The 25,431-nt window shown below is 40.4% G+C and overlaps 1 protein-coding gene across 5 annotated transcripts in view; it reads right to left on the minus strand.

Moving 5' to 3' along the window:
• Nucleotides 1-25,431, minus strand: part of BCAS3 (BCAS3 microtubule associated cell migration factor) — a 1,718,074-nt gene that overhangs the window by 1,261,281 nt on the left and 431,362 nt on the right. For all 5 annotated transcript variants that reach the window (XM_069757219.1, XM_069757222.1, XM_069757218.1 and 2 more), the window contains one exon: nt 3,015-3,108. In XM_069757219.1, coding sequence (XP_069613320.1) covers nt 3,015-3,108 — 94 coding nt within the window. The remainder of the gene's footprint in view (nt 1-3,014; nt 3,109-25,431) is intronic.

A 25,431-nucleotide genomic window follows, 5' to 3' on the forward strand; every position in this document is an offset into this window, starting at 1 on the left:
AACCATTTTCCCTCTTTTCTGATATACTCCCTTTTCTAAGGCTATGACCTTCCCCGCATACTTGACGTATTCGCCCCTCGAAGGAGGCTCCTCTTTCATCCAGTTTCTTGCTATGACCTTCCGAGCCATGTATAACAGTCTAGCGATTGCTATTTTCAATGTGTTATCTACAATTATCTCATCCACATATCCCAGCACGCACACCTCTGGTTCCCTTGGAATTACACATCTATACGCCCCTTCTATCCGGTTGAGAACCACTAACCAGAAGCCAGTCAACCTCGGACACGACCACAGCATGTGGAACATTCCGGCATTATCATTCCTACACCTAGGGCATTCCGAAATGGTGTGTTCAGATTGATGAGCTGTGTTGCCTTTACGCCAAACATATCGTTTGGCATTGTTGCCAAAAAGTTCGATTTTAGTTTCATCTGACCAGAGCACCTTCTTCCACATGTTTGGTGTGTCTTCCAGGTGGATCGTTGCAAACGTTAAACGCCACTTTTTATGGATATCTTTGAGAAATGGCTTTCTTCTTGCCATTCTTCCATAAAGGGCAGATTTGTGCAGTGTAAGACTAATTGTTGTCCTATGGACAGACTGTCCCACCTCAGCTGTAGATCTCTGCAGTTCATCCAGAGTGATCATGGGCCTCTTGGCTGCATCTCTGATCAGTCTTCTTGTTTGAGATAAAAGTTTAGAAGGACGGCCGGGTCTTGGTAGAGCTGCAGTGGTATGATACTCCTTCCATTTCAATATGATCGCTTGCACAGTGCTCCTTGGGATGTTTAAAGTTTTGGAAATCATTTTGTATCCAAATCTGGCTTTAAACTTCTCCACAACAGTATCACGGACCTGCCTGTTGTCTTCCTTGGTCTTCACGATGCTCTCTGTGCTTCAAACAGAACCCTGAGACTATCACAGAGCAGGTGCATTTATACGAAGACTTGATTATACACAGGTGGATTATATTGATCATCATTAGGCATTTAGGACAACATTGGATCATTCAGAGATCCACAATTAACTTCTGGAGTGAGTTTGCTGCACTGAAAGTAAAGGGGCTGAATAATATTGCACGCCCCACTTTTCAGTTTTTGAATTTCCACAAAAAATTAAAATAAGCAATAAATTTTGTTCAACTTCACAATTATGTTTCATTTGTTGTTGATTCTTCACCAAAAAATTACATTTGGTATCTTTATGTTTGAAGCATGATATGTGAGAAAAGGTTGTAAAGTTCCAGGGAGCCGAATACTTTCACAAGGCACTGTAAGCAGCTCACTGTCAATAGATGACGTACATAGAAAGCCTGCTGTGGGAGGGATTAGATTTTTGAGCTCTGCTACATTCTACATCTAAAAACAACTGCTCCTAGTAAACTGATACATAGTTAATACATAGGAAACAGGAACAGGAACATTTTTAAATACATCAGATAGGGATTGCATACATTAGTTAGGACTGCTCTGATAAGGGTATACCGTGAAGTTTGGTAGAGCAGCTTAGTATACATTTTTTGTAAAAAACGTATCAACCAAATACCCTGTTTTTTACATTTTTTACTAGCACTTGCGGATTACTGCAACATTTTTTCAAACTGAGTGTTTTTGGTTTTACTATTCTCTTTTGTGTCTTCAGGTTTTTTGGTGGTGTGTGAACATGATCATACAGACTTGTTCACTGTGCAAGTAGCCCATGTGTTCCTGTTTCCATAATTGTTCTCTTGTGTCTACAAGACTGGGGAGTTCCACCACTCCTCTTGGGCTATCTGCACAAAAGCTGTTCTACCCTGTATGCACACATGGATTTTTCCTCTCTGAACCCTGTTCACACAGGTAATATACAGATGACCAGGTATTTAAATACATCAGATAGGGATTGCATACATTAGTTAGGACTGCTCTGATAAGGGTATACCGTGAAGTTTGGTAGAGCAGCTTAGTATACATTTTTTGTAAAAAACGTATCAACCAAATACCCTGTTTTTTACATTTTTTACTAGCACTTGCGGATTACTGCAACATTTTTTCAAACTGAGTGTTTTTGGCTTTACTATTCTCTTTTGTGTCTTCATAGTTAATACATAGTTGGAATTAGGGTCTCTTCGTTCCCTACATTATGCTGCTCTAAAATGACATAGAAAATCCTGGTAAGATGCTCTTTAAAGGCACCATTTTAAGCTACATATAATGTGCTGAAAAACATTTTTTAAGGCTAGAATGAAAATACAAACTATCCAAAAAAAGCAATTGACTAATTTGGGGATTTTTGTCTTTAGAGTTTCATTTTTATTGCATTATCTGTGTGGTGTAACTAATATGTTAACTTTATTGTGTGAGTGTTTTATTACTTTTGCACTATGAAACACTTTAATAAAAAAAACTTTCACAAAAATCTGAGTGCAAAAACGGTTCCATTGATTGACTGACAAAGCTGTGTGAATCCTTCAACTGGTAGGGCCCAATAGGTGTACAAATATTGCATACTTCGAGGTCCACCGCTACAATCTATCGCCACATTGAATTCCTTGTTTCTCACAACCTAGACAGCAAATGTTCTCATGCATCTTGGATCATCATTAAATTATGTCACCATGCATTATATACTGCCGGAAAATGAACTTCATTAAAAAGGTTGTCTAACACAGCCCCATGAATCCAGTGTAGGCCACGACAGAAGTCAGGAATCGATGCCTGCTCCATTCAGAAGCCACAAGACCACTGAAGCCTGTGAGTGGTAGCAGTGCTCAAGTGAATAGAAGAGAGTGTCATCAAAAAAACATTTGATGACGTGCACTTAACTGCAGCCAAACACACACTTCAGCTGTCTTTTGGCTTCCAAATGGAGCAGGCTTCTGGAGATCCACAGGGAAACTGGTAAGGGAGTATACCTTACTTTTTAATTTGAGAGAAAACATTCATTTAACGAAAATCCTGTATCGGACAGTTCCTTTCACGTTGATCTGGCCATATCAGAGTTTTATATATACATGATTAAAAACTTCTTACCACTGGGGTTAAATGCCATGCAGCAAATTGGTTTTTCATGAGCTGGAAAATGAGCAACAATGCCTTCACCATCAGAGTCTTCACTGACAAGAACCTACAACAAAGAAGTTAAAATATATACTTAACGTACAAAGAGAGGTATAATTACAACAAATTTTAATCTCTAAATACTCTTTATTTTAGATTTTTTTTTATAGAACATGGTGTTTAAAATATTAATCTACATAAGCAACAAATTGCCTCTCGTCATAGCTGTTCAAAAAGACATGGACCAAAAATCATACATTGACCTATTATGGCTCTGCAAAATTTTACAAAAATGAACATCTTAACATTCTGATGAGACTGTATGAAGCCTACTACCACGTCATGGTGAACCGCTTAGTGGGTCCGTGACCTAAAACGTGCGGCGCCATGTACCGATTACCGCTGAAGCCAGCACGGGGAGAGACATGCTGCAAGGCAAGTGCCTATGACTCCAGGCCACATCATTAAACAAGCACAGCCCCACAGCAGCAATGGGTGCCATACAGAACCAGCACCAAGTGAAAGGGGCTAAAAAACTCACCTACCACATATTCTCAGGCAGTGAACTAAGAGTGAAAACAGACAATAGCTACATTTTTCTGCAGCTACTAGTAGCGCAAACATTTTGCAACATGTCAGTTTGACACCAATGAAATCAGGCAAAAACTGTTTTCTGATGCAGGGCCCTAATGTTTGCAATTTGCTTATCACAGCACCAAAAAAACATGTTTAATACATATTATGTTGGAATAGATTTTTGGCCAAGTACTTCTTATCTGGATTTTGTCTGCATGGTCTCTAAATTATGACTTGTACTAGATACAAATACGAAATGGAGAAAATAAAAGCCTCACCGTGCAATGAGACATATGGCTGCTCTAATTAGGTATGCGTAGATCAAGTAACTGTTGAGCACCGGTAAAATAAAATGAAATTCAAATCTTTATTCCATCTGGATTTAAAATTAGGACATCCATGGCAAGTGATTAAAAGCATATTCATCCTTACGCGTTTCTGGCCAAAGCCCTTAGTCATAGAGTATTGCACGACTAAGGGCTTCGGCCAGAAACGCGTCAGAATGAACATGTTTTTAATCGTGTGCCATGGATGTGCTAATTTTTAATCTATATGGAATAAAGATCTGAATTTCATTTTATTCTTATCTGTGATGCGGATCTTTTTTTCTTCATGACTTGTACTAACTTGTATAGAACATAGAGTATATAACTATACAATTCATATACAGCTTTTCCTAATCTCCTAGCATTTAACCAAATGTTTAGTGTTTAGGAATAAAAACACCCACTGTGACAAATTATGGGAGATATAGACACCTATAGATAGGAGACACAAGTGGAAGCTACGGTAAATATATTAATGGTGACTTCCTTAAATGAATGATTTGCCAAAATTTGCCTATAAAAGATCAAATACACACCTATTTAAATAACCTTTCCAGTGCTGCCACTCCAGTCCTGCCTGTCGTTTACTTAATTGCAGCAATGAAGTCCCATTAAAGGGTTATTACCATCTTTAGAAGCTATCAATTATCAACAGGATAGGTGATATCTTGCCGATTTGGGTAACTAATAGCTGGCAACCCTATAATCACGAAAGCAGAGCTCTGAGAGGTCCCGTCAGATGGCGTAGCGGCCAAATATGAGCACCACCACTCCATTCTTTTTCTATGGGTCTACCAAAGACGCTTCATTCATGAGCATAGTGATGAATAGAGCAATGCCTGACTACCACTCCATTCAGATTGGGAATTTTGGCGCTCCATTCTCAAGATCCATGGAGTCTCAGCAGTCAGCCCTACAATATTAATAGTTCACCTATTCTGTGCACAGATGATAACATCTAAACATAGGAATAACCCTTTAACTCACACATGACCATTACAGTCAAAATCACTAGATTGTCACCTATCCTGTGTATAGATGATAACTTCTAAATATAGAAATAACTTTTTAACCACACATGACTACTACAGTCAAAATCACTAATTCGTCACCTATCCTGAGGATAGATGATAACTTCTAAATATAGGAATAACCCTTTAAGCACACAGGACCGCTACAGTCAATCACTGGCCTCAGTGGTACTTCGCTGAGGTCGGTCATTTGCTGCAGCAGTCACGTATGGCAGACGCTGCAGTCAAGTAAGTGACAGGTAATACAGACTGGAGTAGCTAGTAGATTTAATGTATGCAGTTTTTATAATTTTCTCCCATTTCCTCCCATGGGCAAATTTTTCCAGATCCTGAAAATCTCCTTTAAGACAATAGACTTAAGAGTCCTCCTCAGACGTCTGACCCAGTTAAAAGACCTTTTAGGTATATGTGATGCAACACATGTAGGTAGACTCGTCTTGAAGGAATAGAAAAAAGTTAATTTTGCCCATTGACCCGATCCTAAACTGAGAGACTAAAGGTACCATTACACTAAGCGACGCTGCAGCGATATAGATAACGATGCCGATCGCTGCAGCGTCGCTGTTTAGGTCGCTAGGAGACGTCAAACACGGCAACAGCAGAACGATGCAGGAGCGATCCACTGACGTACTTATCGTTCTCGCTGGTTGTTAGCTCCATGAAAAAACATTGCTGGCATTGTTGCTTTTGCTGTCAAACATGACAAATCATGCCGACCTGACGACCAAATAAAGTTCCGGACTTCTAGCTCCGACCAGAGATGTCACAGCGGGATCCTGATCGCTGCTGCGTGTCAAAAACAACGAGATCGATATCCAGGACGCTGCAACGTCACGGATCGTTGTTGTTCTCGTTCTAAAGTTGCTCAGTGTGAAGGTACCTTAACAGTGAATTCTACAAACATTCCATGAAGAGCATAGAAAACTTAGCTGTAAATATCATTTATTCTTCTTGGACACGTATGTACGCTTGCTGCATTAAGGTCTAATGGCTCCCAGAGCTCTAGTTTTATGAGAACAAACTAGGGTAACATCAGAGGGCAATTAGACACATAAGCGCTGGAGACGACTCTTAGTCCAGCAGTAGCAAGCTACGATTAGTGGAAAATATTCTGACCTTCTGACCTTTGACAGCCAGCTCAGTCACTTCTAATTGGGGACCAGAGGAAAGAGATATTGTTTGTAAATGTGCTGGAAATCAAGAACAACAGATGAGGTCAGAGTTAACATCCTGAAGTGAGTAGGAGGACAGGACTGGCCAGAGTAAAGAGAGAACAAATAGCTGCCCTGGGATGCCAGAACAAGATGTTTTTAATGGGATCTACCATTTACAGACATTATTGCTTAAAGGGAGTCTATAAATACAGAGCACTCAGCACACAGTGCTTAAGATAATAAAACCTGTCTTTTTATTGCGGCACACACTGGGGGAGTAGTGGCAGGTCCTAGAGCTCCCATAGTGGCCTCACCTTTGTTCTTGATTGGTGATGTTATCAAGTATGGGGCCTGCACTATTTCTTTCAAAGTTTCAGCCATTAGTTGAAATTAAGACGAAACATTTTGTGACCCTGCTAGGTCTCTAAATCATTCTGATCAGTCCGGGTTTTCCATATGTCTGCCAAACAGTGTGTGCATGAGAAAAACACAAACTATTTCAAAAATTGGTTTAAAACATACATTTTCGATCAAAATAATAAAAAAGAAGAGAAGATTGAAGAAAAATAAGGAGATAGTTAATCTGCTGCAGGACGCTGTAGTAGCTGTAACTTCTTCCTATGTGTACTTCAGGGTCTAATACACTACATTTTGTCCACAGTATGCATGAAGCCATGCTGATGTATGAGCAGAATTTCTTACTGGCACAGGTGGAAATCGACGTACACTGAGCTACAGAAAAAGAGGCTACACAGGTAATTGGTGCTTACATACCATGGTAATGCACAGACCACTGATTGAATCTACTTGCACCTAGTATGCGGAGCTTCTAGGGCTATTCCTTAAACTACAATGTGGTCTTAAAATAATTGTACACATACTATACTACAGCAGACGTGGAAAAAAAGGCTGCAAAGTAAGAAAACTTTAAAAAATAGAAGGGGTATTATTTTTTATGTATCAATTAACAACATGCAAAGTGAGTAAATAAAATTAAATCAAAATCAAATTAATATTTGGTATCACCATCCTTTGTCTTCAAAACAGTATCAAAGTATCACTTCTCTTGGTACATTTGCACACAGTTTTGAAGGAACTCAACTCATAGAATGTTCCAAACATCTTGGACAACCACTTTCTATTTGAGACCCCTTCCCTGAACCAAGGCGGATCCTTGCGAGGATCCATTGCCAGACGAAGTGCTTCTAAACATGGTGATATGACATCCCTTCGTTCATGTCAATAATTTTTGTAAAGGCCAAATTCCAGGAAATATCAAACATAATGCAGCTTTAGTTGAAAAATAACAAACCAACCAGAAGAAAAAAAGAGTCAAATATGCGATAAAAACTCATGTTAAAAAAGCACACACAAAAATGCTGTGAAAAACTGCAAGTAACTGAATTTAAATAATAGGTGCAGAAATTTTGCAGCATCAAAACCTCACCAAGCTCATCAAGTGAATATAGCCAAAGACAAATGACTGAAAGGCTATGCACGCACATTGAGTATTTGCTTGCAGAAATTTCTGCAAGGTTTCTGCATCTCTTGGCAGGAAAAATGCTGCGGCAAAAACACGCATTTTTGAATTCGTTTTGTACAGCACATCTTTTTGTACAGCAATGAAGGCTTTTTTGAGTGACAAAACAGCATCTGTTAATTTTGAAGAAAAAAAATTGCATGGGCTCCCGTGTAATTTTAATAACGAGCAAAGGGAAACCCGACTGCTGAGGGATGATGTTAACATTCTGGGAAGGAGCCAATAGCCATAATGGTTCCCAGGGTATTAATATTAGCGCACAGCTGTTTGCTTAGCCTTTACTGGCTAGCTTACAGGGGGACCCTAGAAAAAATTGACATATGGTCGGTCCCCCTATAAAAATCTAACCAGCAAAGGCTAGGCAGACAGTTGTGGGCTGATATTAATAGTCTAGGAAGGGGCCATGGATCAGCTCTCAGCCACCCCAGAAAAGGTGCATCTATAAGATTCACCAAATCTGGTGCTAAGCCTCACTCTTCCCACTTGCCCTGTAGTGGTGGCACGTGGGGTTCATACCTGTGGGGTTTATGTCTCCTTTGTATTGTCGGGTGACATTAAGCCCACAAGTTAGTAATGTAGAGGTGTCTATAAGACTAGTAACTCCATAGTTGTATTGTATAAAAACCACACACACACAGAATAAAGTCCTTTATTTGAAATAACGACACAGACTCCTTTAATGAATCTTAATTAAACCATACTCATCAAACGCCTAATCCACCATTGCCAACGACTCCTGCCAAAAAATAAAAAAATATACCACAATATTCCTCACCTGTCCACAGAAAAGATAATCCAGCTGGCGATACACTGATAGGAGGTAATCGGTCCCACAGTTTATCACTGAGCTGCCGTGAAAAAGTTCTCACGCAGCGGTGCTGTAAATGAGAGCAGCATAGCTGATCAGCTAATGAACCCCGGGGAACTCTATCATGGCAGCTCAGTGATACACTGCGGGAGCGATTACCTCCTAACAGTGCATCACTGGCTGCCAGGTAGAGTAGTCACATCTCCCGATGTGACTGTTCTACATGTGAGATCAATGTGGGACACTCAGGATAATGTGGACTAGGGCAGACAGGTGAGTATATATTGGTTTATTATTTTACATTATTTCTAGGAGACCATGGCAACAGGGATTTGGTGTTAGGTGAGTATATATTTTTTTAATTTGAATATGCATGTAATGTATGTAATTATTTAACTTTTTTTTTTAAATTGTGAGCACAGGCACCGCTGATGAGACTACGTCTCCCATCAGCAGTGCCTGCTGTCACTGTTATCAGTGACAGCAGACGCAGCCCGATGGAAGCAGTAGTCTCATCAGCCCACGCCTGTTGACTTGTGGTAAGTTTTTTACTGCAGGTCAATCGCTGCGAGTCACAGTCACAGCTGCGGGGTCACGCTGACATCTGACAGCGTTACCCCCACAGCACTCTGACTGACGGTCTTACTGGCAGTAGCGTTACCACCGATAAGAACCATAGCGCCGGTGTTTCCCACACTGTCACACAGATGACAGCGTGGGAAAAATTTACCGATCATGTGCAAAACACTTCAGGATTGTTATTGAATTCGGTCGCACGAAGTTTCCATAGCGTTTTGGCCTATTTCTGAACGAAAAAAAAACACAGAGGAAATGCATAAAAAATGCACTGTGTGCACACAGCCTAAAGGGCTGTCTTATAAAAAGCAGATGGTTTTATATATGTATATGTATACACATATGTTGGGCAGCATGATGGCTCCGTGGTACGCACTTACGCTTTACAGCACTAAGTTCAGTCTGAAAGGAGTAGTATGTTCTCCCCGTGTGTGTGTGGGTTTCCTCCTAGTACTCCATCTGATTCCCACACTTCAAATATATACTAATTAGGAATTTAGAGTGTGAGCCCCAATGGGGACAGTGATAATAATGTTTGCAAAGTGCTGTGGAATATGAGAAATCTAAGTAAAATAAATACAATTAATAAAAATTCCACTGGTTCTTCTTATGTTACAGTCAATGAAAAAAGCTGGTGATTAAAAAAAAATAGAATCTAAATTTATGAAAATCAAGCCCACTATTATACAGAATATGACTGAATATACTAATGTAAATATTTTGTAACGACAGACAATTATTCTTTTTCTGCATGTTTGTTGGAAATACAACCCAAGATAAACATTAATATCCTTATTTTCTTTCTATACACCCTATTCAATATCTGTCTGTATACTTTCATTATATAGTTGGTATCTGGGCAGCATCTTATTTGACAGCATAGTGGAAAAAAAGGTGTATTGCTAATGGTGAATATAAAAAATCTGGTGCAAATCTGCGAGATAATTGGCATTCTGTGGATTTGAAACTGAGCAGCATGGCCTGAAATCTGCACAGATTTTCTCTGCTACAAGTGGATGAGGTTTAGAAAACCCTATTAATGTGCTGCATTGTAATACTGCAAACCTTATCTCTGCTTTATAGAAGCATCCGCTGATAATACACTTCATATGACTCAGGTTTTAGGACTACTCGATTGCGTTATTTTTGGTTAGTGACTGCTTTAAGTGAAAAGTTAAATTTAGTCTCAAGGCCTTTCTCACTGTAACAGCTTTACATATGAAAGAAAATAAATCACATAATATCAACTTAGGTGTCAGATATACAAACAATAGAAGGAAAGAAACAGTAGAAATATTAACTTTTCTTATAAAACAATTGCTCATATCTACAATGACATAGGTCATGCAAATGGTTCAGCATTACAATGGAACTGATAAAAAAAAATAATTCGGAAAGTTTGTAGAAATTCACACCTTATGCAGAATTTTTGGGATCTGCACTTATGTAAATAACTAGAATTGTCTCAAAGAAGATGAATGTTTGTATCTGATTGAGGCTATGTGCACATGTTCAAGAAAGTTTGCAGTATTTTCCTGATCAAATCCGGACTACTTTTGCAGGAAATCCACTAGTGTTTTTTGCGCGAAATTTTCTAGAGATTCGCAATGCAATAATATAGCGGAAAATCTGCAAAAAATCGGCAAAATTAATGAACATGCTGCGTTTTTTTTCCGCGATGCCTTTTATTTCCACGAAAAACATGGGCACAAAAATTGATGGTATGCTTAATGTAAGCGTTTTCTAAATGTTTTTGCAGGGAAAACCGACGAAAAAAACGCAAAAAAACCCCGCAAAAAATCCGGAACGTGAGAACATGAATATTCAAATAAACTGATAACTCCTCCCAGCATCCGCACCTCATCTTTTAGTTAGCTTGGCATGTCATCACAGATCTTTACGACCTAATATGAAGCAGCCAGGAAAATCTTTATGTTAGGGCTTGTTCACACTACCATATTTTTGGTCCTAGCGCTGTCCATATAAAAACAACTGCTAACAGATTACCTTAAAGTAGAGACAAAAATGAAGCCCTCTAAATTAGGTATTTACTCTCTATGATTTGTAAGTGGGGTGATAACTAGTGCTCTGCACTGATCAATACTTGATTTAGCATCAGGGTGCTCAATCGAGTATTAAGCAGTGTCGAGTATCGTATGGCGCTCTGGTCCCCATAAGAAGCTCATTTGAATCATCTGACCCTCATCAAAGCTGGGTATTTCCTTGCTGGTAGCACAGGGACTTCTCTGTCAGCCGGACTCTTTACAAGCTGTAAAACTGCAAAGAGGAAGAGAGTTTCACATTCACTTCCATTGTGCTCGCTACTCCGAGTCAAGCATTTCAGTGCTTGATCAACATTAGAGATAACATGAATAATGGTTTGTAAGATAGCTAGAGATCTGGGAAAAATTGAAAACCCCTAAATTAGGAACAAATCCTCTTCTTTTAGAAATTCTATACATTATAAGTTAAATAGGTCTGAACTACAATACGAGCTTGTGGACAGGATTTTTCTATTTTCTACAGAAAAAACTGATTTTCTTTTTTTATGTGTACAAGCATGGTTAAGTAGGAATATTATTTTAATTGGACCCATTTATAGATCAAAACTTTCAGAAGCGGTTTGTGTTGTGAACAGCGCTAGTTTCACCATTAGTTTCTGCTTCAGTACTGTGCTGTTAGATGACCAGCACTTGTTATTCAAGTCTGCATTAACTCCAGACTTCCTATGTACATTATCTATTGACAATGAGCTGCTTATCAGAGAAGGGGGTGTGGCTTTCCATTTTGCTACATTTTTCAGCCAATCAGTTGCTGCTGGGGTAGGGTATTGATTGGCTAACTATTTGTCAAAGATTGACAGGGAAGATAATGCACCATAGTACATAAGTACAATAGTGTATTCTTCATGTATTCAAAGCATCGCAGGTCAAAGTCTCCTCATTCACATCATCATAAGGACGGCCTAACACTTCCAACTTAATATTGGGCAGATGGATGATGCTATCCATGTCATGTTTCATCCCTATAGAAAAGTAAGTTGTGATAGGTAACATGGCAACAATATCTCCCGCCTAGAACCTCCAGGGGTGAAGATATCATGAAAGTTGAGGATCTCATAATCTTTTAAAGATCTAGCATATCCCACAACCAGCCCCCCATATGAGCTCACTAAGGGGAGGTATGTGGGCGTATCACTGATCTAATAAAAATTTAATTTGGGGTATTTGTAATTTGTCAGTCCTGGAAGACTGTTCTGTAAAACCGTACACCTAAAGTCAAACACTACCTGTTGGAAGTTCAATTGGCCTACACAAATGATTGGTGGCGGCAGCTAGTTTTTCATGAGTTATTGGGAGCTTGGCTGTGACCGTAGCGGAGTGTATACAGCTCTGGCAAAAATTAAGAGACCACTGCAAAATGTTCAGTTTGACTGACTTTTCTCTTTATAGGTCTATTTTTGAGTAAAATGTAAATTGTTCTTTTATTCTACTGACAACATGTCTCCAAAGTTCAAGCAATACATTTTGCATTTATTTTCTGAAAATAAGAAATGGTCAAAATAACAAAAAAAATGCATTGCTTGCAAACCTCAAATAATGTAAAAAAACAAGTTCATAATCATTTAGAAACAACAATACTAATGTTTTAACTCAGGAAGAGTTCAGAAATCAATATTTTGTGGAATAACCATGATTTTTAATCACAGTTTTCATGTGTCTTGGCATGCTTTCCACAAGTCTTTCACACTGCTTCTGGGTGACCTTATGCCACTCCTGGTACAAAAACGTAAGCAGTTATTCTTTGTTTGATGGCTTGTGACTATCCATCTTCCTCGTGATTACATTACAGAGGTTTTCAATGGGGATCAGGTCTGGAGATTAGGGTGGCCATGACAGGGATTTGATGTGGTGGGCCTTCATCCACACCTTGATTGACTTAGTTGTGTGGCATGGCGCTTTGTCCTGCTGTAAAAAACAGTTCTTAGAGTTGGCGAACATTGCCTGAGCAGAAGGAATCAACTGTTTTTCCAGAATAACCTTGTATGTGGCTTGATTCATACGTCCTTCGCAAATATTAACCTGCCCAATTCCAGCCTTGCTGAAGCATCCCCAGATCATCACCGATCCTACATCAAATTTCACAGTGGGTGCAAGACACTGTAACTTGTACACCTCTCCAGGTCTCCATCTAACCATTAGATGACAAAGTGTTCCTTTAAAGTTTAAAGTTTGTTTATACGTGTTATGAGCCCCAAAATAATGCCACTGATCAATACAACTCAGGCCAACAAAACAAGTCCACATACGACTATTTCTCTCCAAAAATAAAGTTATGGCTCCTGGAACGGAACAAAACAGTAGGAAAAAAATGGTCTTGCATAAAGGCCTACACTAGCTATAATGCCAAGGGGTTAAAGATGACAGCAGGTCCCCTACCTTATTGGACCAATGTAACAATAGTATGTTAACCAAACTTATATCTACAAACATTCATTTGTATGCATTTTCTCATAAAACTGTCACACATGCAAAATTCCATGAAAGTGACCATGAATGGAAAATTGTGGGTGGCAATTTCACATTGTACCAGGTGTCTACTTTCAGATAATATAAGGATTGTGAATATAAAATGTGGAGAGAAATTATTTTCTGGATTCTCGTAAATTCTGTTTTATACCCAATACCCTAGGCCTTGTGATAGGCACTATATAATACAGTGTATGCATTCTACATGGAGTGCTCGTATTTGGAATAAAAAAACCTTATCAGATTTCTGGTTCGGACACGGATCAATGAAATTTTAAACTAGAAATTAAAAAAAAACAACTTCAAATTCTCAGTAGCATTTAGAAATCTTAGAATATTGTACGAAATTCTCAGATTTTAAAAATTAGCCATTGTTTTAATTTACATTACATAAATCAATACCATTTGTGAAAATAAGAAACTTTTGTAATTTATCTTATTAGCCAACTTTGCCAGGAATGATCATTCGTTTTCAAAATTCTCAATTCACTGATAAAATCTGTCTTCAGAGAAAACAGATTTTCCCATCATGGAGATAGGAGAGAGCAGTTAGTGATAAGGTTCTATGGAGAAATGTAGCAGAATGTCTCTGTCTGTTTCTAGCTCCTCTCCTCCATACAATTTTAAAGCACCAACTGTCTTCTATCTCAGTAATGTGAAAATCTGTCTTCACTGAATACAGATTATATCTCTTAATTGAAAGTAAAAAAAAAACGGTCCAGGAGGAGAAAGAAGCAGATTTCTCTGATAAGATATATTACAAACTTGCTTATTTTCATGAGTATTATTGATTTATTAACCCCTTTCTGACCTCGGACGGGATAGTACATCTGAGGTCAGAAGCCCCGCTTTGATGCGGGCTCCGGCGGTGAGCCCGCATCAAAGCCGGGACATGTCAGCTGTTTTGAACAGCTGACATGTGCCTGTAATAGGCGCGGGCAGAATCGAGATCTGCCCGTGCCTATTAACAAGTTAAATGCCGCTGTCAAACGCAAACTGCGGCATTTAACTACCGCATTCGGCCGGGCGGCCGGAAATGACGGCATCGCCGACCCCTGTCACATGATCGGAGGTCGGCGATGCTTCTCCATTGTAACCATAGAGGTCCTTGAGACCTCTATGGTTACTGATCGCCGGTAGCTGTGGTCGGTGCTCACAGCACACCTGATTTTCTGCTACATAGCAGCGAACATCAGATCGCTGCTATGTAGCAGAGGCGATCGTGCTGTGCCTGCTTTTAGCCTCCCATGGAGGCTATTGAAGCATGGCAAAAGTAAAAAAAAAAAGTTAAAAAAAATGTGAAAAAAATATAAAAGTTTAAATCACCCCCCTTTCGTCCCAATCAAAATAAATCAATAAAAAAATCAAATCTACACATATTTGGTATCGCCGCATTCAGAATCGCCCGATCTATCAATTAAAAAAAGCATTAACCTGGTCGCTAATGCTATCATTAAAAACGTCATCTCGGCACACAAAAAATAAGCCCTCAACCGACCCCAGATCATGAAAAATGGAGATGCTACGAGTATCGGAAAATGGCGCAAATTTTTTTTTTTTTTTTTAGCAAAGTTTGGAATTTTTTTTCACCACTCAGGTAAAAAATAACCTAGTCATGTTAGGTGTCTATGAACTCGTACTGACCTGGAGAATCATAATGGCAGGTCAGTTTTAGCATTTAGTGAACCTAGCAAAAAAGCCAAACAAAAAACAAGTGTGGGATTGCACTTTTTTTGCAATGTCACCGCACTTGGAATTTTTTCCCCGTTTTCTAGTACACGACATGCTAAAACCAATGAAGTTGTTCAAAAGTACAACTCGTCCCGCAAAAAATAAGCCCTCACATGGCCAAATTGACGGAAAAATAAAAAAGTTATGGCTCTGGGAAGGAGGGGAGTGAAAAATGAACACGGAAAAACGAAAAATCCCAAGGTAATGAAGGGGTTAAATAAAAATTAGACCGACAGTTACTTTTTAAAAGTTGAAGGACACTGTATATCAACTCTTCCCTCATTTATTTTGTACCAGCAAATGTGTTTTCATAGTTAACTTACTTAACACCTATCTACTCATAGTTTACCTCTGATCTTGGCTATAAGCTGACGTATCATGAGATTTATTGGCAAGCAGAGACTACAGAAAAGGTAATTCCAGCAGAATGGGTGGGCTAGTGGATATAATAATCATAGATGAGGATTCAGAGGTCACTCGGAAATAAATCTAAAAACAAGAAAGCATGCTACAAGCCATGAAAAGCGTAAAGTTTTATGTGTAAAGCTAATTGCAGCGAGAACATCTGTGTGCATTTATCTTCAATGTACTTCAGCTAATTAACTGATGTAAATAAATAGGAGTACACATTACTTGCCACAAAATGGCCAACACATCATTAAGAGGAAGGTTAAACAAGCTTGAGAGCGAATTTTACTTTACCACAAAATACCTATGTGGAAAAGGACAGAGTCAGAAAGGCGTCAGGCTGTCAGTTTCATATACAAAGTAAAAAAGCTCATTCTATTACAGTTCTTTACAAAAAAATGTCTCGTTCCTTGTTTCATCACCCTGCAGCTGCAATTGGAAATAGAACACAAATTCACCTGTGGCCGCTTAGGTAGCACACACCAAATGGTACTGTTGTGCCCTGACACTTGAAGGACAACAGCGGAGAATTTGAAATCTCTGCCAATTTTGTATTATTTTTTATTGTTAACGGATGACTCCCATTAGTAAAGGAAGCAATTCTAAAAATAACAAGGAATTGTTGTAATGCCAAGGTGAACTTATACATAGATTTTTTTTTTTTTTTTTTTTTTTTTTTTATATATTGGACATTTCTATTTTTCTTTTTCAGGAAATAATTGTACTTCTCATAAAATTCTGGAGAATATTTTCTTATAAAGGTGCATTAATAAACCTGCGTGAAATGTCCAGATGCTGTCCAGTTGTTTTTTCTCAGAAAGCATTCGGACCTATAATGAGTCTCACAAAACCATTCACATACCTGCAAAATTGACATATCCAAGAATGAGATGCGTGAAGCTCAGAGCATGTCCTAACCTGATCAAATGTTGAGGATTAGAATAGGACGTACTTAGTGGGACTGTGTGCTATCCGATAAATAAAATCCGGCAGCACCCATAGTCACACAAATTTGTGAATGCACCCTAATTTTGTTTTAAACAATAACATAAATACAGTAGGAAAATATCACTATGGTTAAAATGTAATATTGGGTAGAGTACAGGGTGGGCCATGTATATGGATACACGTAAACAAATTGGGAATGGTTGGTGATATCAACTTCCTGTCTGTGGCACATTAGTATATGGGAAAGGGAAAACTTTTCAAGATGGGTGGTGACTAGTGATGAGCGAATACACTCGTTGCTCGGGTTTTCCCGAGCACGTTCGGATGGTCTCCAAGTATTTGTGACTGCTCGGAGATTTAGTTTTTGTTGACTCAGCTGCATGATTTACGGCTGCTAACCAACCTGAGTACATGTGGGGTTTGCCTGGTTGCTAGGGAATCCCCACATGTAATCAAGCTGGCTAACAGAAAACTAAATCTCTGAGTAGTCACAAATACTTGGAGACCACCCGAGCGTGCTCGGGAAAACCTGAGCAGCAAGTATATTCGCTCATCACTAGTGGTGACCATGGTGGCCATTTTGAAGTCGGCCATTTTGGATACAACTTTATTTTTTCCAATGGGAAGAGGGTCATGTGACACATCAATCTTATTGAGAATTTCACAAGAAAACCAACAATCGTGCTTGATTTTAACATAACTTTATTCATTCATAAGTCATTTACAAGCATCTTTTTGTTTAAGGCCATTGACATGTCGCAGAAGTTAAAATGTGAGGAGCGGATAGAAATTGTGCTGATGTCTGGTGAACGCAGTACCCGAGTCATTGCAGATTTCAATGCAAGACACTCTACGCAAGAAAACTGTAGTTCCCATGTTATTTAGGTGTATCCATATAAATGGCCCACCCAAAAAAGTTCTGTGTAAACTGAGGGTCCTGTTCCAATTTTCGCTTTGCCCATTCTGCAAATTCACCGCGCCGATCTGGCATCAGTCGAACATCCCTTTGGCGGATATTAGCTACTCACAAATGTCATCCTTACAAAATCCAGTTGCTGCAGCATCTCATCGAGGATGACCCAGATCGGCGCACTGAATTGCATAATGGGCAAAACAAAAATTGGAACAGAACCCTCAGGTTACACAGAACATTATATTCAGTGATGAGGCAAACTTTTGGGGGGGTTGGCCACTTATATGGATACACCTAAATAATATGGGAATGGTGACAGTTTTCTTGCGTAGGGTGTCTTGCACTGAAATCTGTTGCAATGACCTGGGTACTGCGTTCACCAAACATCAACACAATTTCTATCCGCTCCTCACATGTTAACCTCTGAGATGTGTCAATGGCTGTAAACAAAGAGAAACTTGTAAATAACTCATGAACGAATAAAGTTAGGTTAAAACCAAGCACACCATTGTTTTTCTTGTGAAATTCTCAATAAGTTTGATGTGTCACATCACCCTCTTCCCATTGGAAAAAATAGAATTGGATCCAAAATGGCCAACCTCAAAATGGGCACCATGGTCACCACCCATCTTGAAAAGTTTTTTTTCCCTCCCATATACTAATGTGCCACAAACAGGAAGTTGATATCATCAACCATTCCCAATTTATTTAGGTGTATCCATATACATGGTCCACCCTGTATATAAGGGGAAACATGAGTTTACAGTAATAAATACAAAGTTACTCCAACCAACACTAAATATGACTGTGCCCCGATGAACCCACTTTTAACCACTATATGTTCACGTTCATTGGTGTCACTGTACATGACCATAGTCCACTTTTTTCAGCCTGCTATAGGAGACTAGGAGTACCTGGATAGCCTATGTGAACAGAGAGCCAGTTAGCATTTGCAACCACCTTTCCATTCACTGTCTATGGGACTGACTGTGGTAGTCATGGGCAGTGCGCTCTAAAAATTACATACAATGGTTCATATCTTAGTGGGAGCTGTCAGAATAGGTATCTGATGATATCTGTTATAGCAGTTATTTGATATACTCAGTAAAAGTCTCTTCCAATAAAGGAATACTCACTATCTAGAAGACAGTGTGACTATGGTATATGGTTATGGTTATATGGTTGCTATCTCATTTGGATAGTTGCAATGTAATACTCTATTTCCCGTAAAGGTAATTGATGGGAGTTTCAGCTTATCATCCTGCAACTAGCTTATCACTAACAGATCTTTATTTAGTGAAGATGGTATCAAGTTGTTTTTGTTGTTTCCCTCTTTGTCCTCATGGGTTCTGCATAAAATATAGGGTATACTATGTGTTATATAGAAATTAGTCATAATTGCAGCCGTCCTGAGAACTTTTGTGCCAAGAGACATGGAAAATTACCCTTAGGCAAATGGACCCAGTGATTCAAGTAATTCACACAAATGTAATGAATCCCATTCAGTTTTACACAGTATGATGAGTCAGGAGACCTGCTTGTTATTCTTATGAATTTGGGATGATTCGTGATGTGCCTCTATAGTGACCTTGCAAGAGGGAGTTAGGGAAAAAAAAGACCATTCATCATCTACTGCCATCTGACCAAGTGAATCCACAATAGATCCCATAATTCTGGAGAATAGAAATGTAAAAATAACACAAGCTATTGTTCTGACTGCACAGGCTCTTACAATGGACCGCACACTGGAGATTGCCTTATCAGATTTGTTTTGCAGCAGAACTAATGTGTGCATAGTTTTGCAAAGCATTACAAATCAGTGCACATTTGTTTTTACATTTTTCAATCCATGTGATTTAACCCCTTATCCAGTCATGTACGCAAATTCACACGTCAAACTGACTATAGTAGCAAGCCAGTTATTAATGTCAAACTGGGTCACGTTGGCAACCATGGTCAATAACGTGACCATGCAACTGTAAGAAATGATCTAAATAATGATAAATGTGAAAATACTCTAGATATAAAAACTCTACACACCCCTGTTAAAATGCCAGGTACAAGAATCATACTAAGTAGAATCATTTCAGAACTTTATTCCAACTTTAATGTCACCCATATTCTGAACAATTCAATTGAAAAATAATCATTTTTGGTGGACAAACAGAAAAATAAAGAAATAAAATAACGAGGTTGTTTGCATAAATATGCACACCTTTAACCCCTTCCTGACCAGGATATTTGGACCTTAATGACCTGGCCATTTTTTGCAATTCTGACCAGTGTCCCTTTATGAGGTAATAACTCAGGAACGCTTCAACGGACCCTAGCGGTTCTGAGAATGTATTATCGTGACATATTGGGCTTCATGTTAGTGGTAAATTTAGGTCGATAATTTTTCCGTTTATTTGTGAAAAAATTGAAATTTGGCGAAAATTTTGAAAATTTCGCAATTTTCAAATTTTGAATTTTTATTCTGTTAAACGAGAGAGTTATGTGACACAAAATAGTTAATAAATAACATTACCCACACGTCTACTTTACATCAGCACAATTTTGGAAACATTTTTTTTTGCTAGGAAGTTATAAGGGTTAAAATTTGACCAGCGATTTCTCATTTTTACAACGAAATTTACAAAACCATTTTTTTAGGCACGACCTCACATTTGAAGTCAGTTTGAGGGGTCTATATGGCTGAAAATACCCAAAAGTGACACCATTCTAAAAACTGCACCCCTCAACGTGCTCAAAAAAACATTCAAAAAGTTTATTAACCCTTCAGGTGCTTCACAGCAGCAGAAGCAACATGGAAGGAAAAAATGAACATTTAACTTTTTAGTCACAAAAATGATCTTTTAGCAACAATTTTTTATTTTCCCAAGGGTAAAAACACAAACTGGACCCCAAAAGTTATTGAACAATTTGTACTGAGTACGTTGATAACCCATATGTGGGGGGAACTACTGATTGGGCGCACGACAGGGCTTGGAAGGGAAGGAGCGCCATTTGACTTTCTGAATGAAAAATTGACTCCAATCTTTAGCGAAGAGCCCCTGTGTGCCTAAACATTGGAGCTCCCCCACAAATGACCCCATTTTGGAAACTAGACCCCCCAAGGAGCTTATCTAGATGCATAGTGAGCACTTTGAACCCCCAGGTGCATCACAAATTGATTCGTAAAAATGAAAAAGTCCTTTTTTTCACACAAAAAATTATTTTAGCCTCAATTTTTTCATTTTCACATGGGCAACAGGATAAAATGGAACCTAAAATGTGTTGGGCAATTTCTCCTGAGTACACTGATACCTCACATGTGGGGGTAAACCACTGTTTGGGCACACGGCAGGGCTCGGAAGGGAAGGAGCGCCATTTGACTTTTTGAATGAAAAATTAGCTCCAATCGTTAGCGGACACCATGTTGCGTTTGGAGAGCCCGTGTGTGCCTAAACATTGGAGCTCCCCCACATGTGACCCCATTTTGGAAACTAGACCTCCCATGGAACTAATCTAGATGTGCGGTGACCACTTTAAACCCCCAAGTGCTTCACAGAAGTTTATAATGCAGAGGCAGGAAAATAAAAAATCATTTTTCTTTCCTCAAAAATTATTTTTTAGCCAGCAATTTTTTTATTTTCACAAGAGTAACAGGAGAAATTGGACCCCAAAAGTAGTTGTCCAGTTTGTCCTGAGTAGGCTGATACTCCATATGTGGGGCGGAACCACTATTTGGGCACAAGACGGTGCTCAGAAGGGAAGTAGCGACGTTTTGAAATGCAGACTTTGATGGAATGGTCTGCGGGCGTCACGTTGCATTTGCAGAGCCCCTGATGTGCCTAAACAGTAGAAACCCCCCACAAGTGACCCCATTTTGGAAACTAGACCCCCCAAGGAACTTATCTAGATATGTGGTGAGCAATTTGAACCCCAAAGTGCTTCACAGAAGTTTACAACGCAGTGCCATGAAAATAAAAAATCATTTTTCTTTTCTCAAAAATTATGTTTTAGTAAGGAATTTTTTATTTTCACAAGGGTAACAGGAGAAGTGGACCCCAATATTTGTTGCCCAGTTTGTCCTGAGTACGCTGATACCCCATATATGGGGATAAACCACTGATTGGACACACGGGGCTCGGAAGGGAAGTAGTGACGTTTTGAAATGCAGACTTTGATGGAATGGTCTGCGGGCGTCACGTTGCATTTGCAGAGCCCCTGATGTGCCTAAACAGTAGAAACCCCCCACAAGTGACCCCATTCTGGAAACTAGGCCCCCAAGGAACTTATCCAGATGTGTGGTGAGCACTTTGAACCCCCAAGTGCTTCACAGAAGTTTATAAAGCAGAGCCGTGAAAATAAAAAAATCATTTTTCTTTACCTCAAAAATTATGTTTTAGCAAGCAATTTTTTAATTTTCACAACGGGAACAGGAGAAATTGGACCCTAATAGTTGTTGCCCAGTTTGTCCTGAGTACGCAGGTACCCCATATGTGGGGGTAAACCACTGTTTGGGCGTACGTCAGGGCTCGGAAGGGAGGGAGCACCATTTGACTTTTTGAACGCAAGATTGGCTGGAATCAATGGTGGCGCCATGTTGCGTTTGGAGAACCCTGATGTGCCTAAACAGTGGAAACCCCTCAATTCTGACGCCAACACTAACCCAACACACCCCTAACCCTAATCCCAACTCTAGCCAAAACCACATAACCATAATCACAACCCTAACCCCAACACACCCCTAACCACAACTCTAACCCCAACACACCCGTAACCCCAATCCCAACCCTAATCCCAACCCTAACCCTAATCCCATCCCTAACCACAACTTTATCCCCAACACACACCTAACCCTAAGCACAAGCCTAATCTTAACCCTATTTCCAACCATAGCCCTAATTCCAACCCTAACTCTAATTCCAACCCTAACCCTAAAGCTATGTGCCCACGTTGCGGATTCGTGTGAGATTTTTCCGCACCATTTTTGAAAAATCCGCAGGTAAAAGGCACTGTGTTTTACCTGCGGATTTACAGCAGATTTCCAGTGTTTTTTTGTGCAGATGTCACCTGCAGATTCCTATTGAGGAACAGGTGTAAAACGCTGCGGAATCTGCACAAAGAATTGACATGCTGCGGAAAATACAACACAGCATTTATGCGCGGTATTTTCCGCACCATGGGCACAGCGGATTTGGTTTACCATAAGTTTACATGGTCCTGTAAACCTGATGGAAAACTGCTACGAATCTGCAGCGGCCAATCCGCTGCGGATCCACGGCCAATCCGCTGTGGATCCGCAACCAAATCCGCACCGTGTGTTCATAGCCTAATTATTATTATTTATTATTATAGCGCCATTTATTCCATGGCGCTTTACATGTGAGGAGGGGTATACATAATAAAACAAGTACAATAATCTTGAACAATACAAGTCACAACTGGTACAGGAGGAGAGAGGACCCTGCCCGCGAGGGCTCACAATCTACAAGGGATGGGTGAGGATACAGTAGGTAGGGTAGAGCTGGCCGTGCAGCGGTTTGGTCGATCGGTGGTTACTGCAGGTAGTAGGCTTGTCGGAAGAGGTGGGTCTTCAGGTTCTTTTTGAAGGTTTCGATGGTAGGCGAGAGTCTGATATGTTGTGGTAGAGAATTCCAGAGTAGGGGGGATGCACGAGAGAAGTCTTGTATGCGATTGTGGGAAGAGAAGATAAGAGGGGAGTAGAGAAGGAGATCTTGTGAGGATCGGAGGTTGCGTGCAGGAGAGTACCGGGAGACGAGGTCGCAGATGTATGGAGGAGACAGGTTGTGGATGGCTTTGTATGTCATGGTTAGGCTTTTGTACTGGAGTCTCTGGGTGATGGGGAGCCAGTGAAGGGTTTGACAGAGGGGAGAGGCCGGGGAATAGCGGGGGGACAGGTGGATTAGTCGGGCAGCAGAGTTTAGAATAGATTGGAGGGGTGCAAGAGTGTTAGAGGGGAGGCCACAGAGCAGGAGGTTACAGTAGTCAAGGCGGGAGATGATGAGGGCATGGACTAAAGTCTTTGCGGATTCTTGGTTTAGGAATGTGCGGATCCGTGAAATATTTTTGAGTTGGAGGCGGCAGGAAGTGGAAAGGGCTTGGATATGTGGTTTAAAAGAGAGATCAGTGTAAAGGATTACCCCAAGACAGCGGGCTTGTGGGACTGGGGAGAGTGGGCAGCCGTTTACTGTAATGGATAGGTTCGTTGGGGAGGTCATGTGAGATGGGGGAAAGATGATGAATTCTGTTTTGTCCATGTTAAGTTTTAGAAATCTAGTGGAGAAGAAGGATGAAATAGCAGACAGACATTGAGGGATTCTGGTTAGTAGGGTGGTAATATCTGGTCCAGAGATGTAGATCTGTGTGTCGTCAGCATAGAGATGATATTGAAAGCCGTGAGATTCTATGAGCTGTCCCAGGCCAAAGGTGTAAATGGAGAAGAGCAGGGGTCCTAGAACAGAACCTTGCGGGACTCCGACAGATAGGGGGCGAGGTGAGGAGGTGGTGTGTGAGTGGGAGACGCTGAATGTCCCGTCAGTTAGGTATGACGAGATCCAGGATAGGGCCAAGTCTGTGATTCCAAGGGATGAGAGGGTCTGCAGCAGCAGGGAATGGTCCACTGTGTCAAAGGCAGAGGACAGGTCCAGGAGGAGGAGGATGGAGTAGTGTCGCTTGCTCTTGGCGGTTAATAGGTCATTGGTGACCTTAGTTAGGGCAGTTTCAGTGGAGTGGTGTGACCGGAAGCCTGATTGAAAGCGGTCGAAGAAGGAGCAGGAAGATAGATGGGAGGACAGTTCAAGATGGACATGTTGTTCCACTAGTTTTGAGGCAAAGGGGAGAAGTGATATAGGGCGATAGCTAGATACAGAGGATGGGTCAAGAGAGGGCTTTTTGAGGATAGGTGTGTTTGAGGCATGTTTAAAGCTTGAGGGGAAAACGCCAGTTGTTAGTGATAGGTTGAAGAGATGGGTTAGGGTTGGGATGAAGACTGTGGTGAGGTTTGGGATGAAGTGGGATGGGAGTGGGTCAAGTGCACAGGTGGTGAGATGCGATCTTGAGAGTAGAGTGGAGAGTCCGTCTTCTGTAATGGTGGAGAAGTTGGTTTTGGAGGTGGAGGGCTGGGTAGTTGGGAGGAAGGGTTCTGGGGGTTGTTTACTAAAACTGTCTCTGATGTTCTCAATTTTCTGCTTGAAAAATGAGGCAAAGTCTTCAGCTGAGATGAGTGGGGAGGAGGAGAGAGTTGAAGGTGTTGAATGACTGTTTGGGGTTGTGAGACAGGGAGGATATGAGAGATGAGAAGTAGGTTTGTTTAGCTGTGGCGAGTGTGGTCTTGAAAGTAGTGAGGGACTGTTTGAATGCGATGAAGTGCTCGTTGGAGTGGGATCTTTTCCATCTGCGCTCAGCAGCTCTGGAAGCTCGCCTCAGTTCTTTGGTCATGCTGGTGTGCCAGGGTTGTCTGTTGATTTTGCGAGCTTTGGTATGTGTGAGATTCCAAAGCTGCAGCTATTGTGGTGTTATATAGAGCGGCAGCATCATCCGCATTGTGTAGGGAGCTTATGTCTGTGAGAGGGAGGAGGGATTCAGAGAGTGAGTGAAGATCAAGGTGTTTAAGATTTCTGCGAGGAGGTGAGAGTTTGTGGGGTGGGGGTTGTAGACAAGGAGTGGAAAGGGAAGAGAATGTGAGTAGGTTGTGGTCAGAAAGAGGAAGAGGTGAGTTTGAGAGGTTAGATAGGGAGCAGAGGCGGGTGAAGATGAGGTCCAGTGTGTGACCATCTTTGTGGGTGGCTGTAGAAGACCATTGAGTGAGGCCAAAGGAGGAAGTGAGGGATAGAAGTTTAGTG

This window comes from Ranitomeya imitator, chromosome 3 (genome assembly GCF_032444005.1).
Source record: "Ranitomeya imitator isolate aRanImi1 chromosome 3, aRanImi1.pri, whole genome shotgun sequence".
NCBI lineage: Eukaryota > Metazoa > Chordata > Amphibia > Anura > Dendrobatidae > Ranitomeya > Ranitomeya imitator.